This window comes from Leuresthes tenuis, unplaced genomic scaffold, assembly GCF_036924035.1.
Source record: "Leuresthes tenuis unplaced genomic scaffold, fLeuTen1.0.hap1 SCAF_11, whole genome shotgun sequence".
NCBI lineage: Eukaryota > Metazoa > Chordata > Actinopteri > Atheriniformes > Atherinopsidae > Leuresthes > Leuresthes tenuis.
The window spans coordinates 13,813,335-13,830,364 of NW_027325365.1; the positions used below are offsets into that span (position 1 = coordinate 13,813,335).

Below are 17,030 nucleotides of genomic sequence, written 5' to 3' on the forward strand. Positions count from 1 at the left end.
TCTGTTACATGTTGCCACAAACCAAACATGTCCAGCACAGAAGAAAAGTCTTTGGCATTACCATCCGTCATATTATCTATGTGAATGTTAAAACCCCCGGTCAAGATAAAATGGTTAAAATCAGTCGAGATAACAGACAATAATTCAGAAAATTCATCAATAAAACTTGCACAGTATCCTGGAGATCTGTAAATGATTAAGAACAGAATTTTAGGAACGCCCTTTAAAATCAAACACCAAATGAGATCTCTTTACACTGGAATGTATCTTTAAATAAGGCAGCTTCTCCTCCATCTTTCCTCCCATTTCAGCATTTATCCATAAAACTAAAATTGCCCTGCGTTTCCTGGTAGATGATGGTCGCTGTAGTCCCGGCTGGGATAGAGACATCCTTTGGAGACCTTGGGTGATGTGGAGTAAAGGGTCTGGTGAGGGGTTGGGGGTTGACAACCATGTGTTCAGGCCAAGAAGTCTGCTGAATAGTTTAATCAAACAGCAGAGAAAAGTCTTTCTTTAGGATCTTCCTTCTCAGAATATCAAAGGACCCCTTGTGGACAATGATCTTCATGCCATCTGGATGTGTAGACAGGATGGTCGGCAAGATATCTATCAGTTCCCTGACTGATGTATCAGAAAAAGTTATATTCTCTGTCTTAGCCATTCTGACATTATGTGTTATAGAGTCCCTAATCAGAATGGTATCTATTCAATTAAGTGTGGAGGTGTTGATTGCTTCCGTAGGCCTCACCTTGGTTGTGGGATTTGGGCTTCTCCCAATAATCTGGTTAGCCCTTGGCTGAGTTTTGGGGCCATTTCTCTTGTTTTTATAAATTTTTGCATTACATTCATTGTCACACATTGTATTTGGAGTCAACGGATCGTATCTATTCTTCAATGGTACTTCAGGTGGTGGAGTGAGTGCTGGAGGTTTAGGTTTCATGCTGGGTTTACCTCTGCGACGGACAACATGAGACCAGGTCCTGGCTGGGGTTGACGACTTTGGTTTGGCACCAACACTGTTCCAGTAGGAGATGTCAGTCCGACCGTCCTGCTTGGGAGCTTCACCAGATATTCCAGAGTCATTTGGACACATCCTGGGAAGTGTGTCAGCCAGGTCTGCAGTGTGAGGCTCCACATCAGCTGTTATCCCGCGTAGAAAGATCTGAGTTAGTCCTTTGGCACATGAAAGCTCCTCAACCTGCACAGGAGGTATAATAGAGTCAATAAATTCCTCGTTTGCACGAATGTCTTGCAGTGTTTCAATCCTCTTCTCAATTCAATTCAATTTCAATTCAGTTTTATTTATATAGCGCCAAATTACAACAATTGTCATCTCAAGACACTTAAATAATATAGTCCAATTCAAGCCAATTGGAATTCAATTCATTGTAATCATAATCCAATGAAATCCATCCATCCATCCATTTTCTATACCGTCAATCCGTCGGTCGGGTAGCAGGTGGGCTGGAGCCTATCCCAGCAGTCCCAATGAAATCCAATTAATTAATTTCAAAATAATCCAATTCATTCATATAGAGCCAATTCAAAAAACAATATCCGAGCTAAGGAAACCAACAGATTGCACCGAAACTTGTCTTTAGTGTGGAAAGGAATGACTCCCTTTTTAGCAGCTTAACTATGGGATGTTTCAGGATTACTTGAGCCATCCCTAACTATAAGCTTTATCAAAAGGTAAAGTTTTAAGCCTAATCTTAAAAGTGGAAAGGGTGTCTGCTTCCCAGACATTTACTGGCAGCTTATTCCACAAGAGAGGGGCCTGATAACTGAAGGCTCTGCCTCCCATTCTACTTTTAGAAACTCTGGGAACAACAAGTAAACCTGCAGTTTGGGAGCGAAGTGCTCTGTTAGGAAAATACCTTACAATGAGATCTTTAAGATATGATGGAGCTCGGTCATTAAGAGTTTTATATGTGAGAAGAAGAATCTTAAATTCTATTCTGAATTTAACAGGAAGCCAATGAAGAGAAGCTAGAACTGGAAAAACATGATCTCTCCTGTTAGTTCTCATCAGAACTCTGGCTGCAGCATTTTGGATCAGCTGGAAGCTTTTCAGAGAATATGTGGGACAGCCCAATAATAAAGAATTACAATAGTCCAGTCTTGAAGTAACAAATGCATGAACTAGTTTCTCTGCATTACCCTGAAACAGGATGTTCCTGATTTTAGCAATGTTACGAAGGTGAAAGAAGGCAGTCCTAGAAACCAGTTTTATATGTGCGTCAAATGATAAATTCTGGTCAAAATTAAGGTTCTTCACTGTAGAACTAGAAGCCAAGGAAATACCATCTAGAGTAACTATATAACTAGACAATTTCTCCCTGAAGCGCTCAGGTCCAAAGAGAACAACTTCAGTTTTGTCTGAGTTTAGAAGCAGACTCTTCTATCAATGATAGACGCCTTTGTGTTTGGTTGAATGGGTTTTAGGTGTCTGTCTTATAATGATGATTTTGGAAGTGATTAAATTGTTTTCCTCTTGTCGTTGATTCATTTGTTTGTTTCTTTTTTTTTAGTTGCTGGAGCCTGGTGGTGGCGGTGCTGGTGGTCGGGTGGAGGTATTCCCTCCCCCTCTGTCTGCTGGGTCCTGGGAAGCGGGCCCTTCCCTTCACTAAGTGTGTGTGCCACCCATGTCATACAACTATAGGTGTAGCCTTGTCCATTCACCAGCTCCAGTCCCCTTATTTTTAAAGAGGTTGAAACCTTTTTAAAGAAAACTATTTAAAATTAATTGTATATTTTTCTTGATCTCATGATCTCATGCCTCCTTGTGGCAAGAGACGTGATTCTTGTGTTTCTTCAAATGATTTCCTGGGGTGAAATTCCCCATCCATCACGACTCAATTCAGTTCTGCTCCGATACCGCTCACACGAATCTATTCTTATTGCTCAGCTCCGTTCACATGCTCTGTCTCCGAAACTTTAAAATATCTCCACACTGCCGACATCTTTGTTTATGTTTACCGCGTCAGTGGCTTTTTTTTTTTTTTTTTTCTATATTCGGCCGAATATATTCATTTTCCGAGTATTCGGTGCATCCCTACTTAGGAGACATTGTTCGGTCCGATTCTCTTTGCAAACAGGAGGCAAATACCGTTTACAAATATACTCTTAAACGGAAAGGAATAAAATTATGACCAAGACTTGTGGAAATAAGTATGATTTAAAAGCGAATAAAGCAGTAAGCAGCAGGAGGAAGCAGAGACATGTCTGCACTCTTCAGAAGCAGGTAAGTGTTTTAACAAAGCTGATGAGACAAAACAGGAAATTTCTTGGGTTTATACGGTTTCCAGTGAAATGAAAGCCAAAGTAAACGTGAGAGCCATGGTGTTTGCTTGTTGCCCTCTTTCCAATGCTGTAACCTTTTACCAAAAGTTTTTTTCTGATTTGGGATTGTAATCTAAAATGTGTTATTGGCGAAACATACACACTCAGAAAAGAAAGGAAAAAATTGTGCCAGTGCCCAGATATTTCTGCTCATCCGCCATTCAGAACCTGCCTCGCCTGCCTGAGAATGTGTATCATTTTTTCACACTATATGTACTTTATATAAGCTTTTCACATGCAAAAAAAAGAAGAAAAATCAACGGCATGGAGCATCACTGCCACAACAACAAGGCAAAACAAATATTTACCAAGAGAGCACCAACAACTAAATACATTTGTTTTATTTGTTGTGGTTTTACAACTCTAAAAAGCTGCAATACATCCCGTTTCTTCAGATACATTATTGTTCTCTCTTGATAAAAGAAAATAGTGGTTAAATTGAACTTTTAATTCAACTTATGGATGTTTTGTGGGACTGACTGACACCACCAAAAGAGGAAAAAGTCTAAATCTTAAAACATGACTTAAAACAATAAAAAAAAAACAATGGTACATCATATGAGATAAAAATCCATGGCAAATGTACAAAATATGCGCTATCTTTCCCTTTCCTTTGATATAAAACTATGCCATTCAAAAAGAAACAACAGAAAGTTAATCGAACCCCTTTAGAATGTAACCACAGACAGACAAAGTAAAAAAGTAAACATGGGAATTATTGAGATAATTTGATACAAGGGATGAATTCCTTAGATTATCGTCACCAATCTATGTTTCATCTATCTCTCGGTTCAGTTTCATTCTGAAGGTCAGGCTGATCATCTTCCCCTGTACTGGTGCCGCCTCTGATCATTAACTTCACTGTCTGTGAGGGTTTGTGGGATTTCACTTTGAATACATCCCACCTCTCAGAAATAAGTCCTTTGTTAAAGAGCAGTGAAGCCAGGTAGGAGGACAACAGAATTAGAAAAATGGCCGATAATGTGCATATAGTTCTAACTGGAGCGTGCTGGACATACACACCGTCCTCAAGAGTGCAGCCAGGAAGGTGCAGGACAACAGGCAACCCAACAGCAGGCTCTCCGCTCAGAAGTCTCAACAACAGCCCACCGAGCAAGCCTGTCAGACAGCCATAGCTATTGGATATGTTAAAAAAGAGGACGCACACCATCTGAGGGAACATGATGGTGTAACTAATGTCAGAGCCCAGCAACCAGAAAACCATGATGCTGTTCTGTAGGAAGGTGAGGGATGCGCCAACCAAGCCAACCAACACCACGGTGACACGGATCACCCACTGGAGCTCCTTGTGTGATGCCTGCAAGAGGAGAAAACTGTGGTAGCTGAAACAGAAAAGGTACAAACACAAGTCTAATGTCAGGTGTCCTCTTACCTCTTTCCGCAGGATTTTCTTATATATGTTGTTTGAGAAGATGGAGGTGGCAGACAACAGGGAAGAGTCAGTTGAAGACATCGCAGCAGCAGCTACAGCTGCGATACCAATGATGGAGATGAAGTTTGGGGAGAGGTGCTGCAGAGCAATTGGCAGGACCTTGTTAGCCTCTCCACGCTCGAACGGAGTCGGGGAACCATATGTGGTCATGTTCCAATCTGATTGCAAAACATAACAATGTCAAATAAACTACGACACTGTTCGGTTTCACGCTCTCGTTGTACCTGTTGATGCTGAAACTGCTCCGATCAGCACAGATGGGATCCCAAAGATGAAAATGATAGGTGCCGCAATGAAGCAGGTGATCCTGGCTGAAGTTGATGAAGAGGCTGACAGAATCCTTTGGAAGAAGACCTGACATCCCAAGTTTCCAAAAGTCTTCAACAGAAAAATCAAAGAACCATTCTTTATCTCTTTTTTTTTTAAAACTTTTAAACTATCACTTCTATCACGATTCACACCATTTCAACTCTTGTAGCTTCTTGCAACAAAACTGAATATCCCAACATTTTCTGTTTTCCCCAAACACTTAATCGAGCTTAATAAAACGCATAAAATCAGTAGAATAATGTTATTTCAGAGCCTTTAAATACAAACAGACATAGCCTCAAATATGTGGGGGCCTGTGCTCAGTGGAGCAGCCAGTAAGTTTGTTGATGCAAAAATGCAGGATTCAAAACCGCTGGTGGCCACGTTATTGTATGTGATAAGAATACAAATTTACTGTCAGCTTACTGTGGAATTTATTAAAGACCAGCTTTGCAAAAGCAAAAGGTAAACACCCCCAAAAAAACTGACACACAGGTAAACACGCTCTGCATCATATTGACCCCAGAAATGACATTTAACAGCCGATGTATACGCATACACACAAAGTATTTTATCTGTCATCAAGCAGGAGAATAGACTGACATGAGAACGAGCTCATCGGGCAACAAGTTGCAAGTCTAAGTATGCTTTGACTGAATACAGCATTGAAAGAATGTTCCAGACTTGAGGTGAACAACCACTCCCTTTCTCCTTGGCTCAGATGCTTGAGTAAAACCAGTGATAACTTGTACTCTTTGTTTTTGTAAGAAGGAGTGCATGGATAGAAGTACATACAGTTGAGAAATTACTGAACAGCCTTCTTACCAGTGATAAGAAGTCATCCAGCCACTTCCACACTTTATCGTTATCCACGGAACCAATCCACGGGGCCTGGTAGGTGAAGTTGAAGGCGGTTTTGGTAATGTCAACTGAATGAGGGTTCATCAGGACGAAGGGGACACAGAGCAACTGCAAAAATAGAGGGAGAATACAAATCTAATTAAGTTTCAATCTGTGGAAAGCTGTCAAACAGCGAGTTCATATAGTTAGACTTAGAACAAAAGAGTCTGCAGCCCGTCCAACTGCTTCTGAACTTTCAGATTCCCACTGCAAATCAAACCAGCACCATCACCATAAACAAAAGTATTCCCTTCTTCTTTAGGCTTCACTGATCGGTTGACCCCTGACCTCCTTCCCGCCATCTCCTCTCCTCTACAAATAAAACTCTTTTTGCAAGTTTCAGAGTTTTGCAAGACATTTTTTGAGAGAAGTGTTGCAAAAGTCAGAGTGCAGATTTGTTGCAGCAGCGGATTAAAAAAAAGTTGCAATCACTTATCTGGGGTTATACTGCAAAACTTACCCAAGTAAAAAGAAAATGAAAATACACATTTTTGTGAAGATTCTGTCTGAATTTACGTTTAGAACAGCCGGGACACAGGCAAAGACCATCTGAGGGTCAACAATGGATCCTTGGCTTCCTTCTTTCAGGTGCCGTCAGACTTGTATCCGAGTAGTTTGGAGACCAATGCTTAACCTTTCCAAGGCTTTCGTTGCATCGTAGCAGCTCCATTTGTAGCATCACAAAAAGACGACCCACATTTGAAAAAGCACAAGCCAAATTTAAAAAAGGGTGCGTAGATTCTAAATGAAAAAAGGAGGCAATGAAACTGGTATTTTATTCACATTAAGACATATAAGACCTCTTAAATGTTGAAAGAATAATAAGGTTATTTGCTCAACTTGAATTTGATGGCAGTAATATGTCCCAAAATAGTTACAGAGTACAGTTTAGACAGGAACGTAAAGCAGGTCAATGCTTGTGTTTTCACATCAACATTACAAGTTCTCGCATTTTGAAGCATGTTTACCTTCATGTAAAGTAGGACACCGAGACAGTTTATCCACACTGGTATGATGCTGGAAAACTTTAAAAGTTACTAGCAAAGCATTGCTGACTGTTATCACGTCTGAACATGCTATGGAATGATTTTTCCCCAGAGACTAAACTGTAAGTAAGTAATTCCATTCCATTATTATTTATTTTGGCAAAACATGGCTCGATGAGGAACTTACCAAACTGAAAAAAATTAGAGTCAGCTGTATGATGTCTGTGTAGGCCACAGAGTAGAGGCCTCCCATTAGTGTATATATGATGGCTACTGCTGCAGAGATCCAAATGCAAAGAGAATAGGACAAATCCAGGATCACACCCATAGTTGCTCCTAAAATAGTAGCATCACACACATTCAGATTTATTTCACTTTTAGGACTTCTTAATGTGCAAAATGTGTATGACGTAAGACCTTAAATTCCAATTCTTATCATGAATTTGTGCAAAGCAATAACGATAACAAATGCTGAAAATTATGAATGTTGATGTTTTTCTCTTAATATACACTCAGCTTATGCTGATCTAAAAAAACACTTCAATTCCATTTTTTACTGAGAGTCCATTTTAAATTCTGATGGTGAAGGGCGAATAAGTCAAGCATGTTTTTACTGTGAATGCCACAGCTGAATATTCCCTCGTGGCGATGTGTGGCTTTGACAGATTCATAAGGTTCAGATTCATGTTTCTTCTCTAGTAATCATCTCTTTAACCAAATAAACGTGTTTTATTATTCTTCCAGCCATCATACAGACATATATAACAGACTTTTGTTTGTTTCATATAATTTATACTGTTTCTAAAATTGTAGCAGGAGAAGTTTGTTGGCAAATAATGGTAGGAGGCAAAGATTGTACTATTCCAACAAGAAAACTAAAACTAAAAAAGTATATTATTAAGTATAGTACATAAGTATATCATAAAGTCATACAAGTGTAACTTACCTAAGCCGATAAGAGTCCCTGTCACCCAGATTACATCAGTTAGTATCAGTGTCAGAGACAGGACTGCACTTATTGAGTTCCCATACTTGATCTGGAGCGGGTCCATCATTGTCACATATTTTCTGTCTCTCATTGTTTTGGCGAAGCAAAGTCCTCCTTTATAATTACAGAACCCAAAGGGATAGAAGTTTGAGCCCATGCATGTGAGTGGTAATGTACATAGACCTGCCATTTGTCTCAAACTCACGGCAGATAATTAATAAGGATCAAGACCAATGCAGCAGAACCAGAGTTGCTGTTCCTCGTACTGAGCAGATGCATCAGATCTATAAAAACCTGGTTCAATTGAGAAACACTCGGCCGTACATTCAAGTATGCTGTTAGAGGCTAATTTGGATTCTAGAAGGCAACCAAGGTCCCACAACCACAGACAAATGACTTTCCCCTTAATTTTTGTCTTATATATTTCCTTTTTTTTACCTGTAGTCTTGAGCCCCAGTACTGACACACAAATTACATGAAAACTTTCTTTTAATGTACACATTTATACATCTGTGATGTAAGGCCGGTCAATGTTAAAAAAATAGTTTATCAGTTCAAGTCCTTCCATGGAAAAGCATCACTGAAGATATGTTGCAGCTGCTCCTTACTGTGACAGACTAGTGTAAAAGAAAATCTTAGTTAGCCTTGTGCTTGTGTCTTATCATGATTACATTATTTGTGAGACTTGGTCTTGTCTTTTCAGGCACAACATGTTCCAATAAATAATTTCTCTTCATTGTTCATTTGGGTTAGTATAATAAGATATGCACTGAAATTGTAAGTCAGAGCTACACTCTGACACAGATGCTCTGTGTTGAAGTCTCATTCTCTCTTGTACAAGAACTGTTCAATAAAATCTGTTTGAGTGCCTTTCACCTTAATAGTGCTTGGATAACATTAATTTTTCCACCACACTAGGCAATGGAAAGATGACACATAAAATACAAAGTCAACATTCTGGATGCTTGGGATTCTCTCTTACCAACTAAGAAAGACAGGGATGCTGTTAGAGGCATGACCGCCCAGGTCAGTCCCATTGTTGGATTGTACACCACCTCTGCGGTAGCCATGATGAAGCCCCCACCTACATATGTAGCTGCAGAAAGCAAAAGCACACGCAATACAATACATACAGTAATGTAACACATTTTCAAAAGCTAAAGAACAATTAGAACAATTCTTTTTTCTGCAAAATTACAGCCACAATGCATTTCCAATCAGTTCATTTAAGCTCAATGTGCATTTATTCTTTTGCAGTATCTTTCTTTATTCTTTATTTGAAATAAAAAAAACAACTATCTGAAGTGTCATCCTTTGCTGGCTTCTCTGGCAGTTTAGGTCAGAGGACTGTGAGGGACATGGTAATACGTTACCATAGTAATACCATAGTAATACGTTAAAAAGTCTGATTTGCTTCACAATCGGACTTGTGGTTTTTCGTTAAATTATTTTATCCATGAAGGGTGGACCGTCACAAAGCCATTCATAGGAAGGGTAAACAGAGAGAAAAGGCAGAGGTATGTCAAATGATAGAAAAACTGGACTGAAAATCAGTAGCAACAGGAATGATGAATCCCCCCCCAGAGCCCGGACCTCAACATTATTGAATCAGTGTGGGATCATCTTTTCAGAGAATGGAACAAAAGGCAGAAAACATCCAAAGAAAAGCTTTGAAATGTCCTTCAAGAAGCACGGAGAACTATTTCTGAAGACTACTAAAAGAAATGAGAAGAAAGCCCATCTAAGAGGCTTCAGGCTGTGTTGAAGAATAAAGGTGCTCATGTCAAATAACTATAACCCTAGAAGCAAATGAAGTGCTGATCACTGGAAACATAAGAAGAAAACAAACTTTAAAGAGGTGTCCCAAAGTCAGACTCCATATGCACCTTGTTGCCTTCCAGATCAGTGCTAGAAGACAAGGGTGTGGCCAAAGTCACGCACACATCTGATGGCGACTGAAAAATCCCACCCTACACTCAGGCTAAAGAAAACAACATTAATCTCAAAATGAAATGAAACACTGGAACACATTAACATTTATCTCAAACTGTGCTGATGTGTAAATCTGACAGGATTAACTTTTTAAACTTATAATCATTATTTTTTTTATACAAATGTTGACCTCATTGGCAGGAGACTGAAGAAACTTAAACTATGATAAAGCCTTTATAGTATAAGGAGTGGTTTTCTTTGGAGAGTTTTTAAAAAAAATTGATTTCTTTTCTTTGATGTAAAGCATGCAATACAACAATCAAGTCAAACAATTAACAACAAATCAGATCTGACTGTAGATGGACATTATAAATAGACATTGAAACATCTTATAGCCAGCACATCTTGCAGAAGTTGTAAAGGTCATTTGGATACAATTAGACAGACACTGTGGGACAATGAGCTTTGGATAACATAGTGAAATATAAGAATTCACAAATGCAGCTGAAGCTACTTCTTTTGCTTTCTCTAAACTTGCCAAATGTGTGACTTTCTACACATGAAGTGTGCTGAGTTGCAAACCTACCTGTCATAGTAAAGATTCCCACCACCAGGCTGATCCTTCTGTTGCCAAGCAAAGTGACCTCAGTCTTGTCTGCAGGGTTGGTGCTCTGCAGCTTCTTGGACTTCATCGAGCCCCACAAGCCGACACCGAGCACCATCAGGTAGAAGATGACCGTCAAAACCAGTCCAGGGACGTTCATGATTATTACACGTTACCACTTATCAAAAAACAGGCAGACTGTGGCTACCTGCTGCGTCCTGCAGTCATGCCCACGAGCGCCAGGAATTTGATTGTGGGAGGGTTTCCAGTAAACTGGATGGGCCAGTTCAAATAAGACAGAAAACAAACATCTTCATATCCGTTTCAGGGCTTTTCTAACCGTACTTAATATGTCGGGAGTTTCCTTGTGTTTCTTTGTGATACAATATGAAAACCAGCTAATTTGCTTTGTTTTGTACGTTTCATATTAGCTATCGTCTATTTAACATTTAGATTTAAATTTAACATTCAAGTGTAACCTTTAACATTTGGATTTAAATATTTAAAATATCTCTAATGCTGGGCTTACACCAAACGATTTTCACAGTCCCAGACTAAAAACGGACAGTCTTTAGGAGTCTAACTGGAGTTTCGGCGCGCTCCCGTCATCTCGATCGTTAAATTTAAGGTGGTAAACTGCAGTCTGCGACCGCGTTTCATACCAGTCTTTCCCTAGTCTTGGGCTTTGGATCATATCAAACGTGTTTAATATTATCACAGGTCGCAGTGACGTAACACGATCAACAACCAATAGATGAGCACTGACAAAATCGGAAATAGGTCAATAACAAACATGTCGGCGGACGTTGAAGAGCGATCGACAAGCAGCCGAAAATGGACTGTCCCCGTCCATATAGCCAAGGCAGTGCCCATATACTGTGGCGTTTCTCTTCTTTTTGTTGGGTTTTTCAATACAAACCACTGCACAGACAAGAGCAGCTGTAGCTAAAAGCTGCTTCTCCTCCATTTTTGTAAAAAAATATATGTATATACATATATGTCTATGCTCCTGACTCCACAGGTAACAGACCTAGCAGCTAACTTCGTCTCCGAATGAAGGTGACCAGATTGACCACTGAAATGAAAATCGGGGACATTTTCATTGCAGTGGTGAAAAAAAAACATCATTATGAAATAAAAAACAGGGACAAGTGCTTTTTCATGTATCTTAAACAGCTTTTATTACACAAAAGGTGGCAATCAAAAAAATGAGTGATATTACAGGTATCTCCTCATTCATCCACCTCCACCTCAGGAGCCTGGGTAGAAGAAGAGCAGAGGAGAACGTGAGAAAAATATGTCATTACCTGGTAATCTCATGCTAATGTTGTTAACAGTGTCATGGTGTTAACGTTCACTGACTTTTATAACATTAGGTTAGGTCTTAAATTCAGAAAAATAATCATACTTACTTTAATGTTACATTACTTCACACACACACGCGCGCGCTCTCACAGCCAAGTCTACTGCCAGTTCACACAAAATAAATAAGTTAATACTCAACATACCATTTATCGCTGCCGCTGGTCTCCTTTTCTTTCCTTTTTGCCGCCTAAATTGTTGTTGTTGACGCTGCTGCGTCTGTACGTCATATGACGTCGTATCTGGCGATGCCTTAAATGGCTACCGTAATAACTGGTGTTACTTTGAGTCTGCGCGCTTTTTACCCCATTTAATGTCAAAATCGGGGACATTTTCGGGGACAGCTTTGACCGGGGACAGGTCACCCAAAACGGGGACTGTCCCTGGAAATCGGGAACGACTGGTCACCCAAATCTATGTACTGTATGAAATATTACAAATGCCAGCTCACAACTCGAGGCAGTCTTTCCTAAATGTCACCGCAGAGTCCTAACCCAAAGAGACTCCATTAAAGTGTCAGTTAAGCTGGTTGCTACAATACGTCGAAATATTTTAAGAATTTGTCACAAAAGCAGAATGAACCAATCCCCTCTCCCGCCACAGTTAACCGCCAGATGCTTGCAATGTCAGCTTGACCCTCAATTTAACAGCTATAACTAAGTTTGAACGTTTCTCGCTGGTAAGGACGTCATATATTGTACGTTTTACTGTAGTTAGCAGAAACATTTGGTACCAACAGACGGTACCAAACACCGATTTAGAAGTTCGTGTGACATGACGGATTCCAAATTATGGACGTTGACGTGGTTTAGCCTAATTCCTTAGCATATAACATATAAGGAGCTAGTCCTCCTTTTTTCTCTTATAAGCCCCGTGTTTATATGTGTAAAAATGTAAAGTTATAAGTCAAACTTCTTATTTAATCAGCGTGACTGTTCAGGTGTACTTTAACATTAATTAATGATCTAATCTTCAGTTACCTCTTTACTCTTAGCATTAGCATCTATTTTATACCTAACATTTGCGGCATTAACTTTTGCATTGATTAGTTTAAAGTCAACCATATTTTCATTTCTTTGTTTGGTTGCTTATGTGTCTAATCTAATAAAAGCCAGTTGACCTGTAGACTCATTTTAACTGTCGTTTTTTTCATCTAGATTCATCTGAGTTGCAGACATTGCAGTTTACTAACTGTGTATGGGACTAACAAACATAATGAGTGGATTCCTCTCAGGATAATTAAAAAAGAGGAGTAAGTGTGGTGCTTTTTGTCCAAACCCTATCTGAGATGAAGCTTACTGTCTCAGGCTTTGGAACATGCTAGTTTAGGCATTGAAGATTTTTCATGAGTTGAATCCTTTTTCAGGGTAGTTAGACAAATTAGTTCAACCTAGTTTCATGGACAGGTGTGGTTAGCCCTTCATTATCTATTAATTACCTAAGCAGATAAAAGGTCAAAGGAGTTCTCAATTCAGTCATTATGCAATCAGCAGGTAACCATTGAAACAGAGAGGCCAATATATACACCATGTAATGCTGTAATCTGTAAGTCTTCCCTCAATTCAGGATGAGCATAATATCAAAGCTGAACATCTGCTTTTTTGACCTATAATAGAACTCTGAACTCTGTACTTTGTCTCTTCTTGATGTGTAGTTTCGGTGTTTCCCTAAAAGCACGAAGCAGGATTAAGCCGGCAAGATGGATGCCACAGATGAAAACATGTGAGTGACGTGCGCTGAACACCCCTCCCGCAAAATAATTTGTTGCGCAAATTTGGCTGTAAACAATGCCTTTTTTTGATGGTGTAATTCTGTGCAGATCGCCAGAGGAGATGCTTGAGAAAATAGCTGAGCTGGATTATAGTCAGAGTCAGCTGAGGGACTTGAATGCAGAGATGAGGCACTGGCTCGATTTGGCCGATGATGACATGCTGGTGCTGCGGTCGGAGAACGCCAGCCTCAGAAAACAAGTGAAAGCGTAGGCTGTTGTGAACTACTGTGGAAGCGTCATTTAAGTTGCTTCTTGATCTCTTTGTCTTCTGTTGGCTTTCAGGTGCAGGTGTTGAGCTGTTGCAGCGTTCGTTTCCAACTGTATCTGTGTGTTTCGTGTGTCTGCAGCCTGGAGAGGATGTTGGTCCATGACGTTGAACTGGTTGAAGCAGAGCCTTGCAGGTCCCTCTCAGCTGCTGACCTCGATGTAAACAGATGCAGTGAAAGAAAGCTTCGTGATTTGGTGCGTGACAGGAGTGTTTACAACAGATATGATGCTTAAAGGTACACGTGTTGTGTCTCTCGGCTGTATCGGTGTTCAGGTGACATCTGTGTTGCTTCATGTGTTTGTCGTGCAGGAAATGGAAACCGCCATGATGAAGGACCAAAAAAAGGAGCTAACTGCAAAGGTAGAGAAGTTCACTGTCCTTCCCATAACTGCTTTAGGCAGGTGTTACAGCTCTGGTTGCGTCTTGTGGTGATACATGCTTAGTAGTAGTGAAATCATGGTCTGTGGATTTGAGGCTCCACTTGTCCACTTCTCCGCTGATGAGCTCGTTTCCCAGCTGAGTGGCGTCTACTCTTTGGGGGTCCAGACATTTGAAAACAATTTCTGCTTTCCAATTTGTTTTGACCCTTTTAGCTTAAAGACTTAGAGAAGGAGAGAAGCCAGGACAAGATCATGCAGAGCAAGCTCAGGGATGCGCTTCAGACCCTCAAGGTATCACTGTGGATTCTACACTGTCTCTCCAGCTGTCCCACCAGCATCTATGTATTTGACATACAGGAAGTTGAAAGGAGGCTATTGAAACGCATTAGGTTGCTCATTTTAGCCACTTAATATCTTGATATATTAATTTGTAAAAGAGGAAGTGGTCTTTGTGAAGTATACATCACCAGATTTACATTGTTTACAGCTAATTCAATGTGTCGCCACCCACCCGGGGTCTTTGCAGATTTTTCAACAAAAAATAAAACTACACGCGGCCTTAAAACTGCACTGACACCTCCAAAAGCTTAAAATCAAAGCAAGAGAACAAATATTGCCTCCATATCTCTTCCATGCATTTTTTGAGCAAATATTCTTTGGACTTTTTGGGCGCTTGCGCAGCAAAAATGGGACGAAATGTGCCAAACTGACCAGAAGCTGAGAGGCCAAGTGACCTTTTTGACCCTCAGACTCGCTCATTAATGGAGGAAAATACTTGAAATCTGATCCACCATCTGTAAAAGTGGCTGTAACTTGATAAAGGCCTCCCTTATGATCTTTTTCATTGTACAGATTCACCTTTTTAGATAAAACTGTGTTGATAAAAACACTTGAACCCATCCCCTCGCTTATTATTTCCTGTGTTTTCGTTAGGGTGGGATGGAGGACGTTAACCTCACGCTGCACCAGAGGGATGAAGTTATTCTTCAGGTGAGAGCATCGGTACAGTCTGGGATTCTCTCTCTGAGATCGAACACGAGTTTTCTGTCTGAACATCACTTGCTGTCTGTGTGTGTTAGAAAAGCCTGCAGTTAAAGTATTTGGAGGAAACCGTGGAGGAGTGTTCGGACATCATAAAGGTAACAAGGTTCACATCTGTCTCCATGCAGACGATCCCAAAAAGATGTCGCTGTTGCTTTGAACTTGACACAAGTTGAACACGTGCGTCCTTATGTTATCAATGCTGAAATAGCTAAGGATTGAAAGATGACTCTTGCATCAGAAACAGAACAAGGCAGACCCTTTTCAGCAGTTTGAAAGCACTTGGGCTTTCGATCTGAAGTGGCATAATTTCTTTAATGTGATGATGTATCAAATGCATGCAGATGTGTGCAAAAGTTTGGGTTTGAGTTGGGCCTAAAGGTGTCTTGTAAGGATATATAATACATGTCAGGGATTATTATTGACAACCTTGGCATCCCGGGCAGTTAAAAGATATCCACATAGTACACGAGCCTGGGTAGGCATTTAAAACTTAGCCTTTAGGGGTTTTGCACGCTACTTTGTCTGCACTGTCACAGCAACCCGACATGCATAGTGCTCACACAGATGTTGACAGCTGTGGTGTTCTTCTGAGCTGTTGGTGAGCGCTTTGTGTCTCTGTGCTCCAGGATCTCAGGCTGACCAAGCAGGAGCTGCTGAAGCAGCTGGACGACAGAAGAGAGGAGGCCTCACTGTAATCCCGACACACAGATCCTCTTGCTTGGAAGGATCAGCACAGCACGAGCGCTCATTCTTCTCTGTGTGCGGTCGTTTGCTTTCAGTGCCATTCAGACCGAGCTGATGAGAGAAAAGGACGGACCGCTCGGGAATCCCCTGTCCATCGCGGAAGAAATTCAGCTGCTGGCCGATTCAGCTGACATGGAAGTCAGCACGACAGACTTCACGGAGCTTCAGCACGTATGACCTCTGACTCCTGGGTCTACGTTAAATACGTTAATTTTCCTGTTTATTAGATAAACGTAAGCTAAAACGAATGATATTACAACAGTCCTGCAGTAACTCCAGTTAGTATCCCTACAGCCTTCAGACTCAACGTACACTTCAGTCAGCGCATCTGTCAGACAGTTTAAAAGATAAACTTCACGTGTTTTTCTGTGTCTGTAGGAAGAGACTGAGGCTGAGGAGGTGCTAGAACCTCACAGTGTCACAGCGGATCTTAAAACCAAAAGGTACAACAGCATCACGTGATGTATCCGACATTTATCAGTACCTGCGTGTTTAATTCACGTTCTCTTTTGTGTCTTTACCCCACTCATAATTGCCCCACCGGGGACAGATTTGCCGGTACGTGGAGGACCACCATCCCGAGAGCAGGGCTGCTCCTGCTGTGTCTCTTCTGTTTCTCTGTTTTGGCTTGCGTGGCTCTGGGATGCTGTGAGATTTTCTCCAACATGTGGTGGAGCCGTGCACGCCTGATGTTACAGCCCTACTTCAGCGTCCACTATGGGACTTTACCTCCTATTTGATCTCTTATAAACATCTCAAATCAGTGTCTATGTCTGATTGTTGTTTTTTTTTAATTAGTGTCATACACAATGTGTCGCACTGTTAGGACTTACAAAGCCGTTATGATCATTATTTGTAACACATTTTCCTGCCACGATAAGTAAGTTTGTCTACTGTGAAAATGAAATATACTTAAAAAAAATGGAATAAAGTTGTAATTAATAGTA

At 40.5% G+C, this 17,030-nt stretch overlaps 2 protein-coding genes across 3 annotated transcripts; one reads left to right on the forward strand and one right to left on the reverse strand.

Moving 5' to 3' along the window:
• Positions 1–3,979: 3,979 nt before the first annotated feature.
• LOC140317773 (high-affinity choline transporter 1-like) lies at positions 3,980–10,683 on the reverse strand (the record flags this gene model as incomplete). The annotated part of the gene is made up of 8 exons (XM_072395284.1): positions 3,980–4,660; positions 4,736–4,953; positions 5,020–5,173; positions 5,930–6,073; positions 7,178–7,326; positions 7,937–8,092; positions 8,961–9,074; positions 10,497–10,683. Coding segments are annotated over 8 exons (1,665 nt in total), but the record flags the coding sequence as incomplete, so codon positions are not given.
• Positions 10,684–14,382: 3,699 nt separating this feature from the next.
• On the forward strand, positions 14,383–16,823 carry LOC140318601 (uncharacterized). 2 transcript variants are annotated; one of them, XM_072396418.1, is made up of 7 exons: positions 14,383–14,586; positions 15,229–15,285; positions 15,375–15,434; positions 15,966–16,030; positions 16,119–16,254; positions 16,462–16,526; positions 16,634–16,823. In XM_072396418.1, exons 1-7 carry the CDS (start codon positions 14,548–14,550, stop codon positions 16,821–16,823), a joined length of 612 nt encoding a protein of 203 aa, XP_072252519.1. In that variant the 5' UTR covers positions 14,383–14,547. The 2 variants fall into 2 exon arrangements, with proteins under 2 accessions (XP_072252519.1, XP_072252520.1); XM_072396419.1 differs by having other exon boundaries at positions 15,380–15,434.
• The last annotated feature ends 207 nt before the right edge of the window (positions 16,824–17,030 follow it).